The sequence below is a fragment of the Motacilla alba genome, chromosome 3 (genome assembly GCF_015832195.1).
Source record: "Motacilla alba alba isolate MOTALB_02 chromosome 3, Motacilla_alba_V1.0_pri, whole genome shotgun sequence".
Classification (NCBI taxonomy): Eukaryota; Metazoa; Chordata; class Aves; order Passeriformes; family Motacillidae; genus Motacilla; species Motacilla alba.
In genome coordinates this window covers 53,633,926-53,657,589 of record NC_052018.1, presented here as the reverse complement: position 1 = coordinate 53,657,589, position 23,664 = coordinate 53,633,926, and the positions used below count along the sequence as shown (strand labels likewise).

Sequence of the window (23,664 nt, the reverse complement as noted above, 5' to 3'; positions counted from 1 at the left end):
TTTCTTTTTTAGCCAAAGATTGTTAAAACATGGAGGTTGAGGGAGATAATAATGTTTCTGGCACCTTTGTTTTTTTTATAATGACTTTTATTTGTAATTTTTTTCCCCTCTCTACAGATAAATCTCCACATTTTTTGAGGCTGGGGGATGTAGAGGTCAATGCAGGCCAGAATGCTACATTTCAGTGCATTGCTACAGGGAGAGATGCAGTGAATAACAAGTTATGGCTCCAGGTAAGGCTGACTCATGCAAGTCTGTTTGGCTAGAGGACAAGCTGCTTTCTGGAGATGAAATGTTTAAAATTCAAAGCCTTTTATTTTTCTGCATGTAAAATATGTAGTTTAAATGGAATTTTTTGTCTGTTCAATGGAGAAACTTGTAATCAGTTTTGCAATGTTGTAAAGCTTTGATTAAAAATATGAGCTGGTATGGGTGCTGGGATAAGGTTGGCCCTTAAAAGCATTGTGTGCTTTCTCTCATTGTAAATCAACTCCTCTGTTTAAAAATGTATTATTATTAAATGCAGATAATTGGCATTTAGAATCTAATAATACATAGATGTAACACAGCTGTCATGAATTTTGAGGACTTTTTAATCACATAAATTACCTGTCCAAGCAGGTGGCTGGAGGGATGTGGCTGTACTTCTGTGTGCATATCAGTTTCACTCAGTAGCATATTTATTGGAAGAGCCTAAAAGGACTACTGCACATCCCTTGTCTCCATTATAGGAGGAACTTTAATTTTTACCCATGTATAATTGTGAATAGTATGTATGTCAGAATTTAAGAGATGGCTCTAACCAGAATATATCCCTTCTTACCATGAAAGAAGAAAAAAATGATGGGGTACTTACACTTAAGACCACTGGTTGAGTAAAATGATGGCAAAGTTTCCAGTTGCTCTTAAAAAAATAAAATTTTACCACTTAAAAAGGATTTAAAAAATAACTTAAGTGGTACATGTACAACTTCTGTGTATTCTTTAGTTTAAATGTAAATCTTAAGCACCAACATCCCTTTAGAATGGTTTCTAAATATATCCTCTAAAATTTTATTTTCCTATAATGTGTATTTCTATTTATTTTCAGAACTTAAATCTATGTGATTTTTGGCAAATGTACTTTTAAATGATCTATAATCAAAACTTTAAAGTATGTATTTTTTGATCAAATATATTTTGAAGTGAACTACAATCAGTTATTTCAGTCTGATTTCTGTTTTAATAGTGGAGCTGATGAACCTTGGCTAACTGTTGCATGTAGGCATGTGATAAGCTTGAAACTTGAAAGAGGTTTTTTAAAGGATGATTTAAAAATCTGGTATACAAAATGTATTATTAGACAAATATGCTGCAACATAAAAAGGAACACAAACAGTAAATGCATTGCATTTAGTGAAAAGGTATCACAGCAGTAGGAATGATTTGTACTCCATGTCTTTGAGCAGTAATTTGTTTAAATTGAGTAAACATGTAATGCACTCATTCAGAAAAAGCAGCTTGATTTCAGAGACTTGCCAAATAAGCACACAAAGCACAAAAAATGAAACTGGCCTGGGTTTTGCTATATCCAAGGCAAGACAATAGCATGAGAAGCATTCCAGCAAACCTGTGAAGCGCTGCTTGCAGTTGATCGTGGGTCAGAAAGACCCAGTAGAGACAGCCAGCTGGAAATCTTCCCTTACACTCACTCCTTGGAGGCAGATAACTCTGACAGATTATCCTTTCTAACTTTCACTCCCTGGAGAAGCCCAACTAGCAGCCAGATCAACTCAGAAAACATATGTTTTGTCCCTCCATATGCTTCATGGGTAGTTTATTTTTGTGTGTGTATGGATCACAGATATGATAATTTCTCACAGTGTGATAGATGAAGTACTTTAGAGGTTATAACTCTGCTTGCCTGGGCCTGTGAAGTGCCCTGATACTCTTGAAGATACCTTGATGCTTGAGCTTCTGTTGTCTTTCTTTTTCTCCTGTAAACAGTCATGAATTTTCACCAATTTAAGGGTGACTTTTTTTCACTCGTCATTCCACCTCGCAATCCTACTTTCCCAAATGTGTGAATTGGCAACCTCCCCTATATGGATAATTTTCTTTAGATTGCACTTCAAGTTACTCTTGTTGTACATAGCTGATAGTGAATTTACTCCTTATCCTTAAAAACTGGCATGGATGTGTTTGGGCCTTATGAGTGTAACTTGGAAAAGGTTCGCTTTAACCTTTGACCAAACTCAAGATTCATAAAGCCCGAATAGCCTGAAAGGAGGAACTGGCAGATCAAATCAAATGCCTAAGTAATTGTTTTTGAGAGCCTTGAGCTGGAGCATTCCAGGAATGTATTTTTGTCATAACAAGAAAGGCCATTATAAAAAAAAAGACAAAGTGCAAAAATGAAAACTAAGTGGATGATGGTGGGGAAGAAGACACTTGCCAAGCACATAGTTTTAGAGGAAATAGCTTTTGGTTATGTCCTTATTGAAAAAGAAAAACTATTTCCTTGAGGAGGAAGAAGAAAAAGGAAAAAAATAGCAAAGAATTTGCTATTAAAACACATTCTTTCATAAGGAAAAGTTTGAGGAGCAATCTGGGACATCAGGCTTTTTTTGCATCTGAGGAGATCTAAGATTTCAAGTGCTTGCATTGCAGTAGTAAATATATGCAGGCAGAGATTTTGTTGAGGACTCTACCAGTGTTTTCTAGCTCTTGTAGTCTTCTGTTTTGAGAAGAATTAAAGTAAATCAGCAGCACATAGAAAAAAATACCAGTCACCCTGCTCTGTGTTCAAAGTCCTGCAGTCCCATGGCTGCTTCAGCGGGGCTCGATCTGAGCTGCTCCAGGATCAGCTTTACCCTCTTGATCCCTCTCTGCACTGATCTGGAGCTTTTGCAGCTCTTCAGTAAGTCAGTTCAGGAAAGTGATCTGACTGAAAAAGATTTTGACTCTAATTGGATTTTTGTTGTTGGGGGGCGGGGGGTTGTGGATATTTTTTTGTTTGGGTTTTGTTGATTTATTCATGTTTTTTCTGGTTTTGTGGTTTTGTTTTGGTTTATATTAATTTGTTTGCTTGGTCTTTTGTTTTTTTGGCTTTTTTTTTTTTTTTTTTGTGTGTGTGTGTGTGTCTTTTTTCCCAGCTTGATTCATGCCTAAATTACCCACATAAATAATGCCAGCAGGTGGAAAAATATTGAGATGTTTGATTAGAAACAGGGAAGAGGGAACGACTGTAACCACATGATATAAAAGTGGGGATTATGGTAGCATGTCTCCTTGTAGACCTATGTAAACTTCAATTTTGTTTTAGTTATTGGGCCCTGATCATATACTAGGTGTTCTATCTGCAAGTAGGTTTCCATGCTTATGTTTTTCCCAGTGTATATATAATGAAGTGCACATAGCTTTATGCGCCTAAAAATAAAAATGGACAAAAATAGGCACAGCATTTCAATACACAGTTTCCTGAGTGTTTACTGCTGTAATGACAGTATTTTCATCAACACAATTTTCTATAAATGTATGTCTGTAAACATTTCAGACAAATAGGGATTAACACTGAATTGAACTTCTCCTGACTTTCATGGCTGCAGATTCTGCTCTTGTTTGTTTGTTTGCTTTTGGATTGTATCTGGTCTCTTGTCCCCTTTGATATCCCTTTCCTGCCACCTCTGTATTTTGCAGGCTCAGTGGACCAATATTTGGGACAGTCAAAGCTCTGTCATTGAAAGATAAGCAGTAAAGATAACAGAAGTTTTCAAAAGTTGAAGCTGCATTAATACAGATTAAATATTTGCACAGATGAAGAGATTTAACTGGTTGAACAAGATGATCTGAAACACACCTTTGTGACAGTGTGAATAGTAGGTGTGGGAGCAGGCCAGAAATGCAGCTCAGATTCTTTTGTTCTTCACCTTTTCAACTTGATCTGCTATCAAAGCTTTTACGGTTATGTACTGAAGGAGTCTCTTTATGACCTGCAATTATTAGCAAGTTCTGAAAGGCTTTCAAAGTCCTTTGTTTTTGTTTAAATGTTAAACAACATTGATATTTCTGAAGTACATTCAGTCTTTCACAGTGCTTAGTATTTTTTTTTACTTGTCATTCCCTTCAGAATGTAATGCTGGGGGACTTTTTTTCAGTACTTTCCAACTTCTCTTAAAATTTCCTCTGTAATATATCACATGCCAACAGGTGTAGTTTAGTCTTACTGCCCACACTAAAGCACATGAGTTGTGTGACAGGAGTTCCTAAACCCAAGGTGGTAACCTAGGTTTTCCACCTGTTATGCTTTGGTATGCTCTGATTTCTAAGCTTTAGGAATTAGCAGAATTTCTTGCTGAAATATGCTTTCCTGTAGGTGTTGACCATAAGTGTGTGTGTAGTTTTGAAGAAATGAATATAGTGTGTATACATAGATATAATAACCAGCTTTTGCCCACTTACAGCTGATTTTCTTTCTTTCTAAAGCCTGTGAATATTCTTTCTTTGAAAAGATGCTTAAAGAAGAAGGAATTTTTCTTTTATTAGCATTTGATGCACCTTGATGCTTTGTGCACATTGATATGCTAAATTACTGTAAGAAGGACCCCTGTTTTATTCTATTTGTTTCCCTGCGAAATGTCATGCATTCCACTGGAGTGGTGTCAGTAAATAAGCTTACAAACAAGTCACTTCTGCATGGTAATCCTATGCTCAGAATGGATATGTGTTATGTATTAAATTTTTGAAAGAATAGTGCACACAGGGCATTCTAAACATGGAAATGCAAGAGTGGGATGGGGGCTCTGCTTATTTCGTTTGACGATTTCTGTATGAAGAAAGCTTCATTTCCTTCCAAAGATAGTAGAGAAATAGAATTGACTGGGTAGATTAAATAACATTTGTGTACACCAAGACTCCAGAAGGCAGTGTATGTATTGTCCAGCATTTGTTTTGTCAGTCTAATTGGGATATCAGAGCAATAGGGTTTTTTGCATAATCGGGCTGTGTTTAACGGCTTCCTGAGCTGGGAACCGTTGTGGCTCCCAGAAGCCCAATACGATTTTCAGTGTCTTATCGATGTCCGGTTTAGCTGGACACTCGTACAGTGCAGCGTATAGAGCTTTTTGCTGGAACATCTGTTAAACCATATGTCTTGGCACCTGGTTCAGATGGCGATAACTGCGGCACTAATGAGTCCATCCATCATTGCTGAGCTTTGCATTAACATAGCATTGGATTAGGGAAAGCGGCTTGTTCTGGCTTTGCAGTCAGATGTGCTTTGCCACACTCTGCGGTGATACCATTTGCCTTGGCGAATCTGAAATTCAAAGGGGTACCGGCTGCATGCATTTAAAGGTTTAATATGCGCCTTGTAATCCTGGGCAGATTTGCCATCTGAGCGGTGGCGAGCGGGCCAATCTGTCAGCAATAGCTGTGGGTGCTGGCTAACCGCCCTCCACTCGGGCTGCCAAGGCTGGCGCGGCAGCCCCGCGCTTGCCCGTGGAGAGACTCGTCAGCGTTAATACAGTCTGATGCAGCCCTTCTCTCTGCCAGAGGAAAGTGTCTTTCCTCGTGGAATAACAGATAATTAAAGCAATTGCCTGAGAGTAATAATTGAAAAAGTGAAATTAAACAACATTATGGAAAATAAAATGCAAATTGCTGTAAAAACAATGGAGTCAGGCTGACCTCCCAGCGGTACCAACTGTTACTGGAGGATGAGCGAGCGTCTGTTCAGGCTCACACAACTGGCTGCATCCCACTCCTTTTGTAGAGGAAACTGCCATAATCCCCCAATGCCCTGCTCACCATCATCTTGGGTTTTGGTGCTGATTGCCACAGAATAGGATGTGATATTTAGCATTCATTTTTCTTGCTAGGTACTGCATATATGCGCTCTTTAACAAGTCTTTGGACTGGGCACGTGCAGATGATATCCTGTGATGATGCATTGCGCAAGACCAACATAATATTCCAGGAATTTAGATTAGAAAGGCCGTATAAGAATTCTTCCCTCTGGCAAAGGGTTGAGGGACAAAACATTGTCTATTTTGTTTTGCTTTCTGGAAGTGCTATTTCCTCTCCAAGGAGAGAAGTTATGCAACAGAAGTCCTTTCCTCCTGCTGTTCCCAGGTGAAGTCGTGGATTAGTATTCAGCAGGAGGGTTGAAGTGTGGTCCGTGGGTCTTTGGGATAAACCATTTAGCTAACCCAGCAGTGAATGCTAGGAGGCTTGCTTTTGCTCTCCGAAAAAATGCATTTCTAATAGGAGAGTCACGTCCAATTTAACTTTGTTTTACATTGTTTGCATGTTGCTTTCTATGAGTTTTCTAATGCAATTTTGCCTTTTGAGATACCATTGCATTTTGATACAGTTAATTAACTGGTTAAGATACCCTTTCTTTAGTTTGATGATAAAACATTTGCTGTTACAATGCACTTGCCTATTCACCATGTTCATTACATTGGAAGAATGTTTTTTGTTGGTTTGCACAAATTTTATGATCCCTGAAAGCTAAGGAGAGCTGAGTATACTCTGAATGTTAGAAAAGCCTTTGTTATTTTGCTTTTTTATTCAGGGCTGCCTAGAGAGAATTCAGAGAAGATGCCTTGCTAGCATCTGCAGGGTTTCAGCTGTGGAACTGTGATGGAGAGTTTTGATCCCCTTTTTGGTTTTGGTCAACTGTCAAGTTTGATGCTTTTTGGTTTCGAACTGAAATAAGTCAGTCAGGCCTGCTTGCCCTAAGGAGGAGTGGGAGCTATGATGCTGTGTGGAGGCTGCAGGAAGAGAGAAGGCCTATGGCTCTGGTTTTGCTCTTCTCCCTGGGTGGTAGTGGGTGAGCCTCTGGGGAGACAGAAGACTTTTTTGGATTATCAGCATCACCAGCCTGAAGAAAGTACTAATCTGCACAGCAAACTGGGCTGTTTGTGCCAAACCTTCTTTCCTCAGCCAGCAAAATCCTGCTCAAGTCTACATCATCTTACCTTTATCTTGATTACTGACAGTGACAAAGCAGGATTTAAGTTGGTTTTTATTCCTGTGCTTGAGGCTTGCACAGAAACTTCACTTTCCTCATTTGTTTCATATTGGTTGATTTTACTTACAGAAAATATATTTTTGAAAGGAAGGCATGGCGTAGGGAGGCATAGAGGACTCGTTTGCAATGACTTGTCTATTCTACCTTCACTTTCACCTCATCATGTTTATGGTGTGTGATAGACATTCTGGTTTCCCAAGCCTTTTTTCCAAAGTTGTATGAAAAGCTGTCTTGAAGTAATCTATTAGGCTCCTTGTAAATTACTTGTCTTGTAGTTTATTCTGTATTGCACACTCCTGACTCAGGCATGGTTATACAGAATATTGAACCCATGAAAATTTAAAGCATTCATAACTTGTTTGTTTCACAAAAGTTTGTTTTTTTTCTCTCTGTTTTCTTCCCCCTCTATTCACCTTTAATGCTATCTATGTCATTTAACCCTGAATGAACCATTCTCTCTCTCTCCTGTCTCAATTTATCAGCTTCATGGATAAATACGGCAGTTTCCCCTAGATGCCCGGTCATCCTAGGTTTCAACAACATGAAATACTGTAATCCTCCTGGTCTTAATTTAATTCTGCCCCAGTTAGCTAAGTCCTCTGGTCTGCATAGCTACCAGTCATTTAGTTTACACAGCAGCCTTTGGAGTTGTCCTCCCTGCAGACCTTCCCCGGGGTCCTGTGGTGGCTGGAGCATCTAGTGCTGGGGGCTGTGCTGCTGATTGTGGCCTCGGTGATGGCTCCTTCCCCTCCTGCCATTTTGTACTTTACAGGTAGAACGGCTGCCGTGCAAGTTTGGTCCTTCTGTGTAGTCCTGGTAGTCACTCCTCAGTCAGCCAGTGGCTGAAGCACCCATGTAAATGAGACAGCTGAAATAAAGGCGATGTACACAAAAAGATGTAGTTATAAATTCCTTGGCCATTCAGTCCTGGGACTCTTGTCTGTTATCGCCTGCATCCAGGTTGTCTTCTCCTGAGTGGTGTGATGTGTGGTAGGCCGCCTAATACCCCAGGTTTGCTCAAATAGCTGCAGGACTAAATGAGTTACAGAAGAATAAGAGCAGCTGGTAGGCTTGGATGCTTTTACAAAAGGGTAAAATGGTCTGCTGAGAAATTTTTGAGAACCTGTCTTGTGGTGTGTTGGCCCTCAGTGGTGGGGTTTTGTGCAACTTTTTTCTTCATTGTCTTCTAAATTAGCAGATTTTTTTATTTTGTGCTGCAGGATAAATACTGTAGCTTACTGTGCACTGCTCAAGGTGACATAGACCTTAAATCACTGTGTCTGGAATCCATACTTTTGTGAATTATGTGCTTTTGGTTGCTTGTTGGTATTTTTTTTAATCAAGAACACTGCCTTCCAGAACCAAAGCTTTCTGAAAAGCTCTATTAAAAAAAAACAACCAAAAAACAGACTTCTTTTTGAATGTTCATCATGTGTTTGATTAGGTTCAAACTAAGAGGCTTTAAAATGCTCAGAGAAAGTGACTGTGGCTTTTATTTTTGTGGTGGCATGGCTAGGGACACGGTACTAGGAATTTTGCTAGTTTGCCTCGGGTGGCTCTTATTATAATAAAATAAATTAGAAGTGCTACCTCTAAAGGGCCAGATGGCTCTCAATTAGATTATTTCATCAGAGCCCTTGATTTCTTCAGTAGGAGGGTCAGTGCAGCATGATAGAAATTTGAGCTACTTCAAAGGGGACAAGTTTGAGTAACAGCAGTGCATGATACCAAGACATTTTAAGTAATCGTGGATTTTTCTGTACTGCAGTGCAGCATTCAGGACAAAGCTTGGCTTGTCACATTTGTTCATGATCTTCAGTGTATGTTTGCATGGGAAAAGTTGTGTGGCTTTTCTTTCTAATAAATGAATGCACAGTTCATTGGAAAGTAGAATCTTATTCTGGTTTGCTATGCATGTAAGAGACCAGAAAGTTAAAGCAAGTCCTACTAATTTCCTACTTGAAAAAAATATTTAATGCTTCCCCTTAATAATCAATCAAACAAAAGAAATTGTTAGTTCACCTTCTGTTAGTCTAAGAAGATAGGACTATTTAGGCATATTACTTAAGCCATATTTCTAATTCATGATCTGATTAAAAAAATAATTCTTTGTCTGAATTTTGTACTTAGAAACAAAATTGGGAAAATAATCCCACTTTGTTCCATAATTAAGTCCTTTGTGGAGGGAAAAAAATAAAATTTCATTTATAATTTTGCACAATAAATATCAATAAATATATGTCATGCTTTATTATGTTCCTAGTATGTTAATAAATCTCAAAATGCCAAGAATATATTGAGACATTTGTGTAAAATAAGAAAATATAATAATATAGAAATGGGTTAAGATTTTTCTCCATTTAGAAATTGTATCTTAAATGCTCTAAAAGAATATGTATGTCTGTGGAAAAGTGACAGACAGGTGCATATAAAATAAATATTAAACACTATAGTTATTTGTGTCTTTTATTTCTCTTTTTTGAAAACACAATCTGACAGAGATTGTGCATAATTGCTGGCATTCAAACTATCCACAGTTAACCCTCTTTCTTTTTTTCTCCCATCAAAAAGAGACATTTCTCCCTTTACATAATGAATAAACCCAGGCATGTTTTGGAGCCTGTTGTTTACAAATGTCCCTTTGCTCAAGGCAGCAGAGGTTTAATGCCCTGGGCTGATGGGGTTATCTTTCCAGCCCCTGTGCTGCTGGTGAAGTTCTGATTGCAGCTTTGGGGACTGGGCTGCTCAGACAAACTGTAGACTTGTGCCCTGCTTACCACACATAACTTGCCCTCTCCTCTGCTCCCAGTGGCCGTGCAATGAATCCGATCACAAGCTGATCCATTTGGTGATGATAATATATGGGGAGGGAGAGAGTTTTCAGGAAGATTTTTCATATTCCAGGTTGGGTTTTTTTGCGTGAGCGCAGGAAGGAAGGTGAGGAGGGAGCGAGTGCAGGGCAGCTGATAGGGCACTGCTGCCAGAGTAGCGCGGATGTCACTGCAGCCAAAGCGTTGACATCTTCTGATCTCCAGAGGCATCCTGGCCTCCAGCTGAGAGCCCGAGAAGGCAACCAGAGTTGACTGTAATTATTAGCAGCAGAGAGGGCTTATTTTAAGGTGTTTACAGTAAGGAAAGGATGGGGATGTGTAAGGTTGAACTGTCCAGGCTTATAAAAATCACTGGTGTGAAAAAAAGGATTCTGGAAAATTTAGAGGGAACATCGCTGCAGACAGGTGTCTCATTGCTATTTAACCCAAAAAAAGCAAAGCTCACCACTTTTCAACCTGAAAAGTTAAGGGAAAAAGACTGATAAGTTTTTAATTTGTATAAGATACACACTTAAATTCTACCAATTAAATAAGACTTCAGAGCTGAGATTCTTTTGGTTCCACTCAGGTTCTAAACGATCCACTAAAATTGCATTTCATATTTACTAAATGGTTGATTTCTTTCATAAGGCAAAAGAGAGATATTTAAGACTAATTGTTAATTTACCCAAAATTGTTTTTAAGCTGCGTAGGCTTTGCTGTTGACTTTATTTAAAATATAGATGATCTAATTTCGTTGCCTGAAAAAAGTTTATGAAATCATGTTCCTATCAAATTAAAAATAACCTTGAAGTCAGAGAGATTTATTTAAGATTGTAATTTTAAATGCCTGGAATGCCAGAATTAAGGAAGTTTTTTCACAGACTAATATTTCTTTTAATCAAGTGTTTAGAGAGAGCAGTTCTTTGTGAAGCCCAGAGTTATTTTCACAAAAGAGGAGAACTGCCTGGTGGTGACCTCTCTTAAATGAGCAATTCAGGGTTATCAAATCAGACAGCAAGAGACTGGAGGAACCAAGGATCACACAGGGTACAGCCATTACCCATTAGTATAACTCCACATTAATTTTAAATTGAATTTTTAAAACTTAATTGAGCAGCATTTTCAAGATCTGTTCAGTGTGAGCAGGACATAAATTGAAACAGTATGTACCAGAAACCCTTAATAAGCAGAGAGCACTGCTGCCTTTCTTTCCTCTCCTTTAAAATCAGTAGTAATGTTCTGACATTAAAAAGAAGAATTTAATTAAGAGATCGTGACAGTGCATCTGAACTCTGACTGGCTAATGGGTTACCAGTGTAAGGAATATTCACTGAAATGAATGCAGGGCTTTTTCTTTAACATTCATTTTTAGATGAGAACTCTCTTCTGTTTGAACTTTTCATCATTTTAATGATGGAGAAATATTCTAATGGATAATCTACATGAAGAAGGACTTTGAAAATGTAGTTGTGAAGTTGTTTCCCAAGAAACAAATTCTAATACAGAGAAATTAGAGCAACTGCTCCAAGCCTTGTAAGAGAATACGGCAGGAAACCACTGATATAAATACTGAAAGAAAATCTGAGGTGTTGTTCTAGGACTGTAAAGCTTGTCAAAATTTATTTTAATTAATTTATCTGGAAGTGAATTAATATTTCATTTTAAGTAGAAGCCAAATTCACTTTTTTTCTCAACTTGAAGAATGCAGATGAGCTTAAGTAAGCAAGTTCTGATCTTCGGAGTGTAAATTTTTTAATCTAGTGTAGCTTGGATGAGCTTCTCTGCTGCAGATTACGCATTTGGCATTCCAGTTTAAAACACTGGACTTATTGAAATGGAGTCCTTCATTTTAGAGAACTCCCTGATATGTATTTTCCCCTCATAGCAGAGCAAGAATGACTGCATTACACAGTTTTTGTGTCAAGTCTCCTATCCTATAAGGTTTAAAGACAGACCTTTGGTTTTTTATTGGCTGCTTGGTATTTTTGACGATCATATGGAGAGTTTGTGTTTAGTGGGGTTTGATTTCCATCTGCTGAGTGGCTATGATGTGACAAGGCCATCAGGGCAGAGGACAAGCCTGAGAGGAAGAAAGTACCATGAGGTTTGTTTATTTTGGTTATTTCAAGGCACTGGATCCAAGATTTATATTAAATGAACAAACAAATTAAAAACAAGTTAAATTTCTGACAAGTCCAAACCTTTGGTTGATACTGGGGAGGGGGGCAGGGCTGAGGAGGGGAGGAGGGTGGGGAGTGCAAGACTTGAAAATCCTAATTTGAAATTTATTATTTTCTGTTAAAAAAGCTAGCTAGCTGGAGGGGAAGGTGCACCTTCTACAAAATATTTTTACTGTTGTTTAAGCATCACAGAAATAAAGCCTTTAATATCATCCCTCGTTTGCTTGATATTGAAATTTAATAATTTCATTGATTTCTGAAGTTCAATAAGGCTTTTCATGTGTAGGAGTATTTGCAAGCATCATAAAAATTCCTTAATTTTTTTTAAAAATTGTAGTCAGATACCCACAGAGCTGAGGATGGAGCCAGTGCCTTTCATGGGGTGACTTGGTGGCAGCACTGTTGGTCCAGGTGTCCTTGAGCCCAACATCCATCACTTTTGCCCTGAGAGGCAAAAGTTTTTGCCTCTGAGAGACCACCCCTGTGATAACCAGGCTTGTGGTTGTTATGAGATGATGACAGTTTTAGGAAGGAGCAATGAGAGTACCTTTTGGAAGTGTCTTGTATGCCTTTTTGTTCTGGAAATCTGTTTTTGCTCTTGGTATCTTGTGACTCTTTCTGGCCCAGCCCTGCAGACAGAGCTCACACCTGATGAAATGGCAGAGAGGGTGGCTGGGTGAGGGAAACCAGATGGCGTCTTTCTGCGGTGAGAAAATCCCACCAATAAACTTGCAGTTGGTAAAGATAATGTCTTTGTATTGGAATGTGAGTGACTGAAATATGTATGCTTGGTATAAATAGAATTAATCTGTTTAAACATGTTACTAGTTAGACTGAATGCTTGTTTCAGTGGTGATGGACCCTTGGTTAATCTACCACAAAACAGTTTAAAGCAACTAGCCCATGCTGGGATGAGAAAGGGTAGATGTAAAATGTAATGAAGTACTCCTGCCTGTGACATGAGGCTGCCTGATATACACATGCAGCATTAAATCATCTTCTTTTTCTGCCCTTTGTGTTTTGCCACAGGCTTTCAGGTTATTCAGTTCTGTGGCTCAGCAGTAGTGCTTTTGGTGTTAGAAAGCTTGGAGTTTAAAACCTCAATGAAGTTTCTCATTCCAGGGGTTGATTAGAGCTAAAAATGTTCACAGAGGTCATGCTTTGCTATGTGTTGAGCAGAATGAGTGGTTGTAAGCAAATGCTGCCATCTTTCCAGGGACTGAGCAATGCTGAGTGCTCAGAAACTGTATCCTGGTCTGGGAATAACGTAGGGTTGATCCATGGGAGAGAGCAGTGACATTGTTTGTTCTCTTTGCGCATGTTTCTGGGTGTTTTTTAATGCTGACTTTTGTTTTTCAATTGAAATCAAAATTGAGCATTTAATGTGAATGATAATAAGTAAAAATGATCCCACAAGAGCTCAAACTGTTTCTGTCTTACTGACCTGTCACCTGGCCCCGCAGCTCCAGACAGATTAAATTTTTCAGTGATTTGTGGTAGCTATGCTTTTTTAAAGAACTCTCTAAGCTTCTTCTTTAAATTAGATCTGTGTCATTCCTCTTTTAGTGCCTTCCTGCCCTGCACTTTTTATTTCAGCTAGCTTTAGGTGGATAGGTGGTTCTTAGTATAACAAAGCTAAAATTTTAGAAGGTATTGAACTTGGACAGATAAAAGGTAGCATTAAAAACGAAACATTGGTTGGTTGGTGAAAAAAGAGCTATTGCAGACCTTTGAAATCCCTCAATGCCAGGTTTGTTTAAATATATCTTACAATACATCCAGTGTATGTGTTATAAATCTGCTTAAAGTTGAATGAATTTTCTTAGGAGTACAACTGCTACTGCTGGGCTGTCCTAGGATGATTCCAGCTATAAGGCAGTTGAAGTTGAGTATGTCACGGTCGTGTTTTTGTGCCAGTGCCAAATCCTAATGGTACTTTTCACTGCTAACTTGGTTTTGAAATGATATTGAGTACTGTTTGTTTCTGGATGGGACCTCAGTACTGTGCTCTTCTACCATGGAAATGCATGGTAGCATGGTCTGAGTGCATTCGAGTTGAGGTTTTGTTTTTTTGTGTCTTCTTTGTATGATGATAATGATAAATGTCTTTTATATCTTTTGAGTTAACTCTGCCTTGGTTACTCTTATTTTCAGAGAAGAAATGGTGAAGATATTCCAGTTGCTCAGACCAAAAATATCAATCACAGAAGATTTGCAGCTACCTTTAAGTTGCAAGAGGTGACAAAAACTGACCAGGATTTATACCGCTGTGTAACTCAGTCAGAGAGAGGTTCTGGAGTCTCAAACTTTGCTCAGCTTATTGTTCGAGGTAAAGTTTTATTTATTTTCATTTTATCCAGTTAAATGCTTTTAATACCAGTGCTTTCTGCTTACACTTTTTATTTAGCCTACATATGCCTTGATCTGAAACGATCATACCAAGATAGCCTTGTGAAACTTGCTTAAGATGAAAGAATGGTTTGCAAAGCTTCTTAAAATTGTTTTCCATGGAATGCGCCTGTGTGAAACCCTGATCCCACAGTGTGTGGAATGTGCCTGCATGCTTTTCTGGGAATGCTATTTGTTGAACTTAAGGTGCAAATCAGCTTCCACCTGATACGTAGTTACCATTCCCTTTTAAAATCTGTTGCCTTGAGCATACTGGTAGTAGAACAAATAATACATTGGTCTGTTACCTGGGAGACAGGTAGATTAAAAGAGTTGTAAACTTTCACCTACCCAAGGACTATTGGGAGCATTGTGGAGATGTTCTGTGATGATTTCCAATATAGAAGTAAACGGAAAGAAAAGAAAACTTGCTTTTCCCCCTTGAAATACTTTTTTAGTTGAAATTAATTCAAAAGCCTGCTGATGTGCAACCATAGCTTGTTTGTGGTGTGATCAAGTTGGAGATTTTTTTCTTTTTTGCATTGTTTGCTTTGTAAACATGTAATCTTGACTGGCAAAGGATGTGGTTGGACATAGAAGTTCAGTTTTCACTTCCAAAACTTTGTACTCTGTGGCCTGGAATAAGCTATTGAACCGCTTCTTACCAAATTATGTTACCTCCAAAACTTCCTGTTTCATTCTTAGCTCTGATGAGGTTTACAGTTTTTTAACTGGAAAAAAAGAAGAGGTGTACAAAATCTGGTTGTGGGGCTGCTGCCTGGTGGAGGGGCTGTTTTGGCCAGCTGGGTGCAGGGGTCTGACACACGGTGGGCTCTTGCTCGGTTCTTTGGTGGAGTAGCGAGATGTTTGCTCAGTTTGGCATCTTGTAGTCAGACACTGCATCTGGAACGGGGACAGGGCAAGCAAGTTTGTCCTCAGCATGTAGAAATTAAAGCCGTGTAGGAAATGCCCTGACCTATTTTTTGTCTGGTATTTGCTGGCAGAGGTATTTTCCCTGGGCGGCCGGTTGATTGAGGTCAACCAGGTTTTATGGCTGCTATAAAACATCAATAAAAATGGGCCTTGCTGACTATACAAAGATTCAGATAACATGTTAAGAGCTTCTTTTTATTCTGTTAGATACATCTTTTTTCTAGGAAACTGCAAGATGGTCTTCATCCTAATAAATTGAAATAAGTCCTGCTGAGGCACGAAAACAGACTATTGTTGTTAGAAAGGCTGGGCAAATCAATGTATTTATCCAATAAATTAAGCTTTCTATTTTTTTTCCAAGTATAAAACCACAATAAAATGGTGTTAAGAATACTATTTGTCTCAAGAAAAACCCCAAAAAACAACAAGAATAGAAAATTACATAGTACCATCTTTTAAAATGCATCATATTGTCCTGCTAAAAAATTTAGGTAATTTCATAGATAACACCATATTTATGGCTGAAATCATAAATTTGATATTTAGCTATGTATATATAGAGCTATAGAGGTTTTTTATTTTAAGATGAATTTTACTTTTTGTGTGCTTTTTATTGGAAGTCCAAGAATCTTAATTTTTTTTTCTTTTTTTAAATATACATATCCATACACATATATACATATATAAATAAAAAATATTAAAAAATGCCCCAAAAGATAAACCTTCCAAAACCATTTTCATCTATTTGACATCATGGTAGAGAACAAAGATATATGTTTTATAGTTGGATTTATTGCTTGCTGATGTATTTGAAAAGCAATATACAGTAATATATTTTCTTGTTTGTCTGGATAACCGCTAAATAAATCTTGTTAGCCAAAAAAGCATACCCATACCCTTAGGGATCAGCTACCCTGGTGTTAAAACTGTGCTGAAAATTAACCATAATGACAGGTCCTATATCTCAGTGGCACTTTAAAGCTGACATCCTGCTACATGGATACAAAAGATGATAATTTTAGAGGAAATTTTTGGGCCACTGATATGAATTGCCTTTAATAAGAGCTGGCATAGTATTGCCCGTTGTCAAAGATGACCCAGGGGGAAGAGTTTATTAGTGCGTTTCCTTCAAAACTGGAAGTGACAGGGCATGCTTGGGGCCCTTTTGTTGCTGTTTGTAACAAATGAAAATTTCACTGCAGAATTCTCATACTGAAGAATATTGATCTGTGTGTTCTCACAGCAGAGGAAGGGAAAAAAAACGATGAAACACAATTTACTTTGTCATGGCTTTAGTATTGCTTCCAGATAATTCTGAGTAACGACAGGGTCTTTGGTTTGTAGAAGCCAAACTTTATTGACAACACTGTTTATTAGAGAGTGAGGGATGAGGAACAGGAGTTGTTGCACAGTAACTCAAAACCTTGGTGTTTGCATTCATGGCCGAGATATGGATATATTTTGGGATATATCCCAGGTCTATACAGATGTGTGATACCATAATACAGGTGTAGAGGCATCTGATATTTTCCTGATGAGCAAACTATAAGTTAGTCTTGATTAGTAATGAAAGTTTCCAGTTCTATAATGTACATTATGTTGAAATATCTTAATTTCATTTTGAGATTTAGCAGAAGAATTACTTTTAGTGGAGTTCTAAACTCTATTACAAATGTAGTTACCTGGGAGGGATGGTATACATTTCAAGACCTTGAAAGAGATAACTCAATTACTCTGATTAGTTTTTTGAAGAAAAATTGAACTAGGATAGGATTTGTAATGAAATTATGAGATTTTACCAAAAGTAGTTCCAGTCAATGATTTAATGGCTCACCTTTGTTAAGAGCTGGTCTTCAGCTCCCAGCTCAGTGGCTGCACTGTATTGATTTTTTTTTTTTTTACATGGTTTCTGTGGTGCTGCTATTATTCTTGGATGCGTGCAGAAGGAGTTTTCCCTTTTCCCTTCCTTTTACAGGAAGTTTGGTGTTGTCATTACTGTTAGTTGACTTACCCTCCTGAATATATCCCTCAGATTAATTGTCTATTTATATTTTCCCTGGTAAATTGGCAATTTCTGGGAAGGGAATTTCTTGAAGTCTTCAGGGTTGTCTGCACTGGAACTTGAGGGAGATGCTGGGAGGAAAGAACAGTATTTGTAGTATTTGAGATAGGTAAGAGTGAGCAAGAAGCCACTGATGGTTTCTTTCTTTTTTACTTGTTTCTTACTTGCTTTTGAGAGCAAGTAATAGCAGATGATAATGTCAAAGTAATAGCAGATGATAATGTCAAAGCCTCTGCTGCTTAGTGTGCAATTGTAGACCCAAAAGAAGTGTCCAAAGAGATCACCTGTGCCTCGGCTCACCTGTATATTTCATATATACAGCTGTGTTGCCTTTTGGAGTTACAGTGTCAAATGCTCTGATCTTCAATCAGTAGAGAACTTGGCCACATAGTCAGTATTTGTACTGCTTCATTGTTCCGTGCTCTTAAAAATGTACTGGAATCTTTCTCTGAAGTTGTCAGTATTTGCCAGAAAAGTTACCTCGTGCATCAAGAAACGAGGTAGTGTCCAACACAGCAGCTGTGATCAACTTCTTAAAAAAGTTAGGTGTGTTAAAAGTGGGTATGAGATGGGGATGAAGCTAATGTTACTTTCTCATGTTGTTAGTTAGCAAAGTAGCTGCACATCATCAGAAAAATAATTGTACAAAACTTGATATCATGCTATTACATGCTGCAAAATCAGCAGGAAGTATGGTGTGTTTTATTTTATCTAGTGGATCTTTCACATATGATTTGAAAGAAAATATTTGTTAAAGATAAGGTAGAAAAATAAAGGATAAAAACTTCAAAATGTATGAATCAAATGTAGTATTTGTTAATAATAATAATAATAATGTGGAGAGTTTTATCATATGTCTGGTTCTACTGATAAGTTTATAAGTTTATCTGAGCCATAAATTACAGCAATTTTTTATGGCTTTACTACATGATTTTTTTTCTTTTAAACATTTCTTCATGCAACCATAACATCTTTTCTGTGCTGGGTTCAAAGCAAGGGGAGGTCTCTGCCTTGATTTATAGTTTCAATATGGAATTGTCTTCATGCACCTGGTAAATCCAAGTTAGTAATAACAGACAAAGGCAGTTTTCCTCTGCTGTCTTCTGAATGTTCTTCCAAAAATCCTAAGTTCTGATGAACTGACCTATTTCTAGGCATCTGACCTGCTTGTATGGGTTTGTGGATATCATTATTTCTTGTGTTTGATTTGACATTGCAAGCAGTCTCTCTTCTAAGTCATCAGGCTCAAGTTTTGGTGGGATTTGTGATTATGTTTGACTCTTCTTTGTTAGCCTTATTGGGCTGGTTTGCCATCAGAAGCAGTTCCTGCTACACAAGCCTGGCAGTGATTTTTCCAGCTTTCTTGTCTGAATCTCTTAAGGGATTTTATATAGGAAAGCTAGTAATTTGGCTGGTTCCTGGTGATGCTAGAACACTGTGAAGATGGAGTTTGCCCCTGGCAAGTAATTCTCATGGGAGCATTATTCTTTTTCTCTTACAAGAAACCTTTGAAATATTTCCATTTGAGAAAGCTGTGGACTGAAATGCACTTTCCAAATTTCAGTGGTGCTTGTTTTGTCTGGAAAAATAAGTGAAATCTCTAAGCTTGCTTCAGATGTGTGAATTCAATTTTGTGACTTGGTTTATTTGTTCAGTATAATAACAGACTTAAAAATATGTCAAGGAGAGCACTAGGTGGCAGATAAAAAGTAAATATATCAGGTAGCCTGAATTTATATTCCCTGCTTGCAAATGGACTGAAATATTTTTATACCAATATTCCAAAGTGCCCCATATTTCTGCCTTCCATTATTAAGTTCTCTGATAAATAGCAAATTTGTAAAAAAAATAAAATAATTCCCCTCTGGTGATATTACCCACCATCATAAATATTAGACAGTTCAGGTTATTAGAGATGCTTTGTAATTTGCCCAGAAGTTCAGTCTCCAAGAGACAGTGGCTTTGGACTGTATCTTTGAACAGTGTTGAGGATGGCCATTGGTGTGTGTTTTACTGAACTTACTGAATTTCAGACCAGAAAGGAAATTGAGGAGAGAGATGTTGCAGTCCAAGTTATTGAAATCTGTGGGCTTTTCACCACTACCTTGGCTAAGTTTCCTTTTGAATCATCAGCAGACTTCAATAGAGGTATGCAAATATTTTATTTGTGTCAGAAGCCCCCTGTGGCTGTTGTGCTTGGTTCATAAGATGCATTCCTGGAGTATTGCTATTAATACTGGTACTCTTCTGGCCACTCAGCTCATCTTCAACATTACTTTATACTCTTAAGTTTCCTCCTTAATTGTAGCCTAGTTCTCTCATGGCTGTATCTCAGCAAGAAGAGCAGATGATAATGTCATAATTACTTTGCAGTAGTTAGAAAAAGAAGGAAATTATTTTGTGAAGTTTTTCTAAACCTTGCTAATAAAACACAAATTATATTTTGAGTGTATATTTAGGTATAAGCATTCATCAGAGAGTCAAGGATCCAATTAACTTGATCTTTTTGTGGCATTCTCTGGTTTTAATTTCTCTACTGTATTAAGATCTTATCCTCTTTAAGTAGGTTTAAGTAGGTGAATCTTCCTATTTTTCAATCCTCTGTTTCTTACAGCAGGTAAAGAGAGGCTTTCACCCTGAAGTCAAATCCTGCCTCCTTTACATAAAAAGAATGAAATGCCTCAGAAAGTCTTTATGCTCATAATGAATAAATTGAACGAGATAGGAGTCTCAGTTTCATCATTCATCTACATATCAGAAAGAACAGCAGCTTCACTTTCTGCTCAGGCAACTCCTCTGTGGAAGTAACTCTGCTCAGCTCCTTTGCTCAGGCAATATTTGTCTCTGGTTTATATAATTAACAGGTGCAGTGCTCATTTTCTTCAGGAAGTGCAGGAAAGCTGCTTTTGCTGGAGAAGCAGGAGAAAATAGTTTTGACAGGATTTTTCAAATAAGCCAGAGAGACTGATTCACATGAGGCAACAGAAATGCCAGGTATTTGGCATAGGCTCAATTCCATCTTTCTGTGTTGAGCAATCTTGGCTGCATAGGTTTACATTTGAAATGAAAATCACAGGATGGCTGAGATTGAAAGGCACCTCTGGAGGTCATCTGGACCAAACTTGCCCTGCTCAAGTAGAATCACCTAGGGCCAGTTGCCCAGGATCATGTGCAGATGGCTTCTGAAAATCTCCAAGGATGGATATTCTGCAGCCTCCTTGGGCAACCTGTGTCAGTTCTCAGGCACCCAGTCAGAAAAAGTGTTTCCTGCTGCTCAGAGGGACCTTCCTGTATATCACTTGGTGCCCAGTGCCTCCTGTTCTGTCACTGGGCAGCACTGAATGAAAAGTACCTGGCTCTGTCCTCTTTACACCCTCTCTTCAGGTGTTTATACACATTGGCAATATCCCCCTGAGCTCCAACTGGCTCTTGAAATTTTTCTAATGTGAGCTGATGCTTTATTGTAGTTCTGATGTATTCTTCAGGAAGACCTGAAACATTTAAGGTAAAGCGCACATTTGCCTTTTACTTCATAAGACAGGAATTTTGTACTGCTTGATATAGGCTAAATAAACATTTTCATTAGGCAAAAACTAGCAATTTCAGTGTTGATACACATCTTAATTTCTCTGAATTTAAACGTAACTGGTCTGAATCAGAGCAAAAACCCAAGTACTGTAGCTCTGTGTCCTGCCCCAACAGCCATTGACTGGGGCAGAGTATCAGAGAAAAGTAGATGTAGAAGCATCCTTGGCTGACTTAGAATTTTTCTGTCCCAGGGGTCTGAGGTTCAGGCATTGTCTAAGAGAAGGCAATACCCTCTCAGCCTGGACATAGATGTTGTGCCATAGTTTGTCAGTCAAAAGCATGCAGGAACCAGAACAGATTAATGATTAACAGGTTAATTCCCTTATTTTGTGCAAGGGCTATTTTCTATTTATAGTTTTCATTGCCTGGTGTATATTTTTCCCTGACACCCATGATGGATGTTGATGCTTTGTGGCACTTTGATTCACGAGTCCGAGCAGTATGAGTTCCTCTTGCGTTTTCTGCAAGGCTCCCTACTGCCTGCATGAGAGCACATGGGACAGCTTCTGTGGAAGTCCTCTCTTTTCTGATCTCTTCTGAGTGACAAGAAACATGATGGGAGTACTCTTTTCACAGGCTCTGGGTGGAAATCAGAACAAAAGAAAAAAGAGGAGGAGAAAGGCTAGGAATGCTGACAATTAGCTGGATAGATGTTTGCATGGCTATTTCTGCTCTTTTCTGAAGGGTTCTTTTCTATATGTCAGTATAGTTGCATTTCTAGGCGTCTGATCACATCTAGAACTACATATAGCTTTTCTTCTGTCATCCCTAATTAGTAGGTGTGACATTTTATTTTGTTTGTCATTAGGTGTGACACTGCTTTGTGTCCAGGAATGAACATGTAGCCGGCCTGCCTGCTTTTCTGATGGCCGGCTTTGACCATGTTACATAAACGTTCAGGCAGGAATGTGCTTTCAAAGCAAATCTCCAGAAAAGGGCCCTTCCCTGCTTGCCAGGCAGTGGACTGCTACTTATTCTTGTCAGCTCTTGTGGAGACCTTGCCATGGTTTGGCAGCAAAATAAATACAGCTGCAGGGTCAATGAAAATCAGTGGGAGCCTGTAATGGGTGGTGACCTGAGATGATCTTGACCGAGTGGCTCACGGTTGCTGAACAGTCAGCTCTGTGGTGTCAGGCTTTGGTAATATTCCTGGCTTTAGGTAATATTCCTCATGGGTTTCCTGCCTCTGTGGCAGACCAGGTTTTATCAGCCCCCTTACAGGCAGGAGAAACTGATATCACCTGCTCTGCATAATCCAGCGAAACTGGGACATGATGCTGCTTTACTCAGCCTCATCCAAAATGGTGTTGCTAGTGATATCACAGGTGTGACATCTCACTGTTTAGGTGCTCTCCTATACCTTTGCCATTTTCTCATGTGCCTACTTATTGTGAAATTACTTAAATGAATCCAAACACCAAATAAAGCATTTGGGAAATTAAAGTGTAAAGTGTTGGCCTTTAGGCTTAATGGGAGTCAGTGCAAAGGAAAAAAAAGAGGCAAGGAAAAAGTTTTTGGCAGGTATCACTTCAGGGAGGAAATAAGGGGATTCTTTGTTTCTTATATCTGTGTTTTATCCAAGTACAGTGACATGAAGATCATTTGCAATAAAGTGATTTCTCTCATTGTAATTAGAGATGTCTCCAGACTGCTCCACCATATCACTGCTGTATTTCACTTGGATAATTTCCCTTCCAGTATCTGGTCTGTCTCTACATTTATTTAAATCAAATATTTCATTTGAATACTGCAGCTCAGAATGGTCTTTCTCAGTTTAAATGCCACAGACATTACCATGGAGGTTAAAATATTTACTTAAGTATAGACAAAGTTCTGTTACTTGCCATCATTTTCCAGTTTTGGGGAGGGGAAATCCCCTCTAGGTTTGACATCTCTGTATTGTGCAGAGTTGTTAAAAAGGGTGCCGATGAGTAGGTGCATGGTAATGATGAAAAGGAGTGCATTTGGAATTCAACATAGATGGCAGAAAATGCAGGATGTCAGAGAAGCCATATATTAAAGGGAATTTGAATTGGAAACTGAATCCCAACCTGCCACTGGGGGCATTTTGATCATTTTGATTTATTAAACTTTTATAACAGCATTCAGGCAAAGCTGAATTAAAACGCTTAGTCTTGGGTGGTTTATGGTACACAAGTCATCATGCTAGTGAAGTCTCACCATGATCAATGTAGAGTTAATTTAAGTTGCTTTTTTAATGCAGGTGCACCTGTGTGCTTTAGTATGTATTTAAAAAATCTAAGTGTTCTAATGCTGAATCACTTAACGAAAATACAAAATGAAGCCACACTGACATTTATTTTCAGCTGCTTTTGCATGAATCTTGCTATTGAATTGTAGTTCAACTGCAGGAAAACAAACTGCATATATATTCCTATACCAATTTTATATATTGATAAATGTATACACATTATAAAATAGCTAGCAATGAAAATAAAACTATTTCCTTGAAAACAGGTCATGCTGCTAAATACATAGGTGCTTGCATTGTACCGTTCTGAACATCTCTCATCCTCAGCAGCTGTACGTAGTCTCAGTGAGCACCGTCCCTGCAATAAAAAGAAATCAATTACTATTAGAGTGGCACTGCAGGTTAAAGGCATTACAGGTTCACCCTCAGTTTTGCAGCAAGGAGATGATACTTCGCTGCAAATGGGGAATGAT

The 23,664-nt window shown here is 38.3% G+C and overlaps 1 protein-coding gene across 15 annotated transcripts in view; it reads left to right on the top strand.

Annotated features, from left to right (window-relative positions):
- PTPRK (protein tyrosine phosphatase receptor type K) overlaps nucleotides 1-23,664 on the top strand; it is a 382,329-nt gene that overhangs the window by 176,024 nt on the left and 182,641 nt on the right. For all 15 annotated transcript variants that reach the window (XM_038130591.1, XM_038130596.1, XM_038130594.1 and 12 more), the window contains exons 5-6: nucleotides 118-233; nucleotides 14,163-14,337. In XM_038130591.1, the coding sequence (XP_037986519.1) occupies nucleotides 118-233; nucleotides 14,163-14,337 (291 nt within the window). The remainder of the gene's footprint in view (nucleotides 1-117; nucleotides 234-14,162; nucleotides 14,338-23,664) is intronic.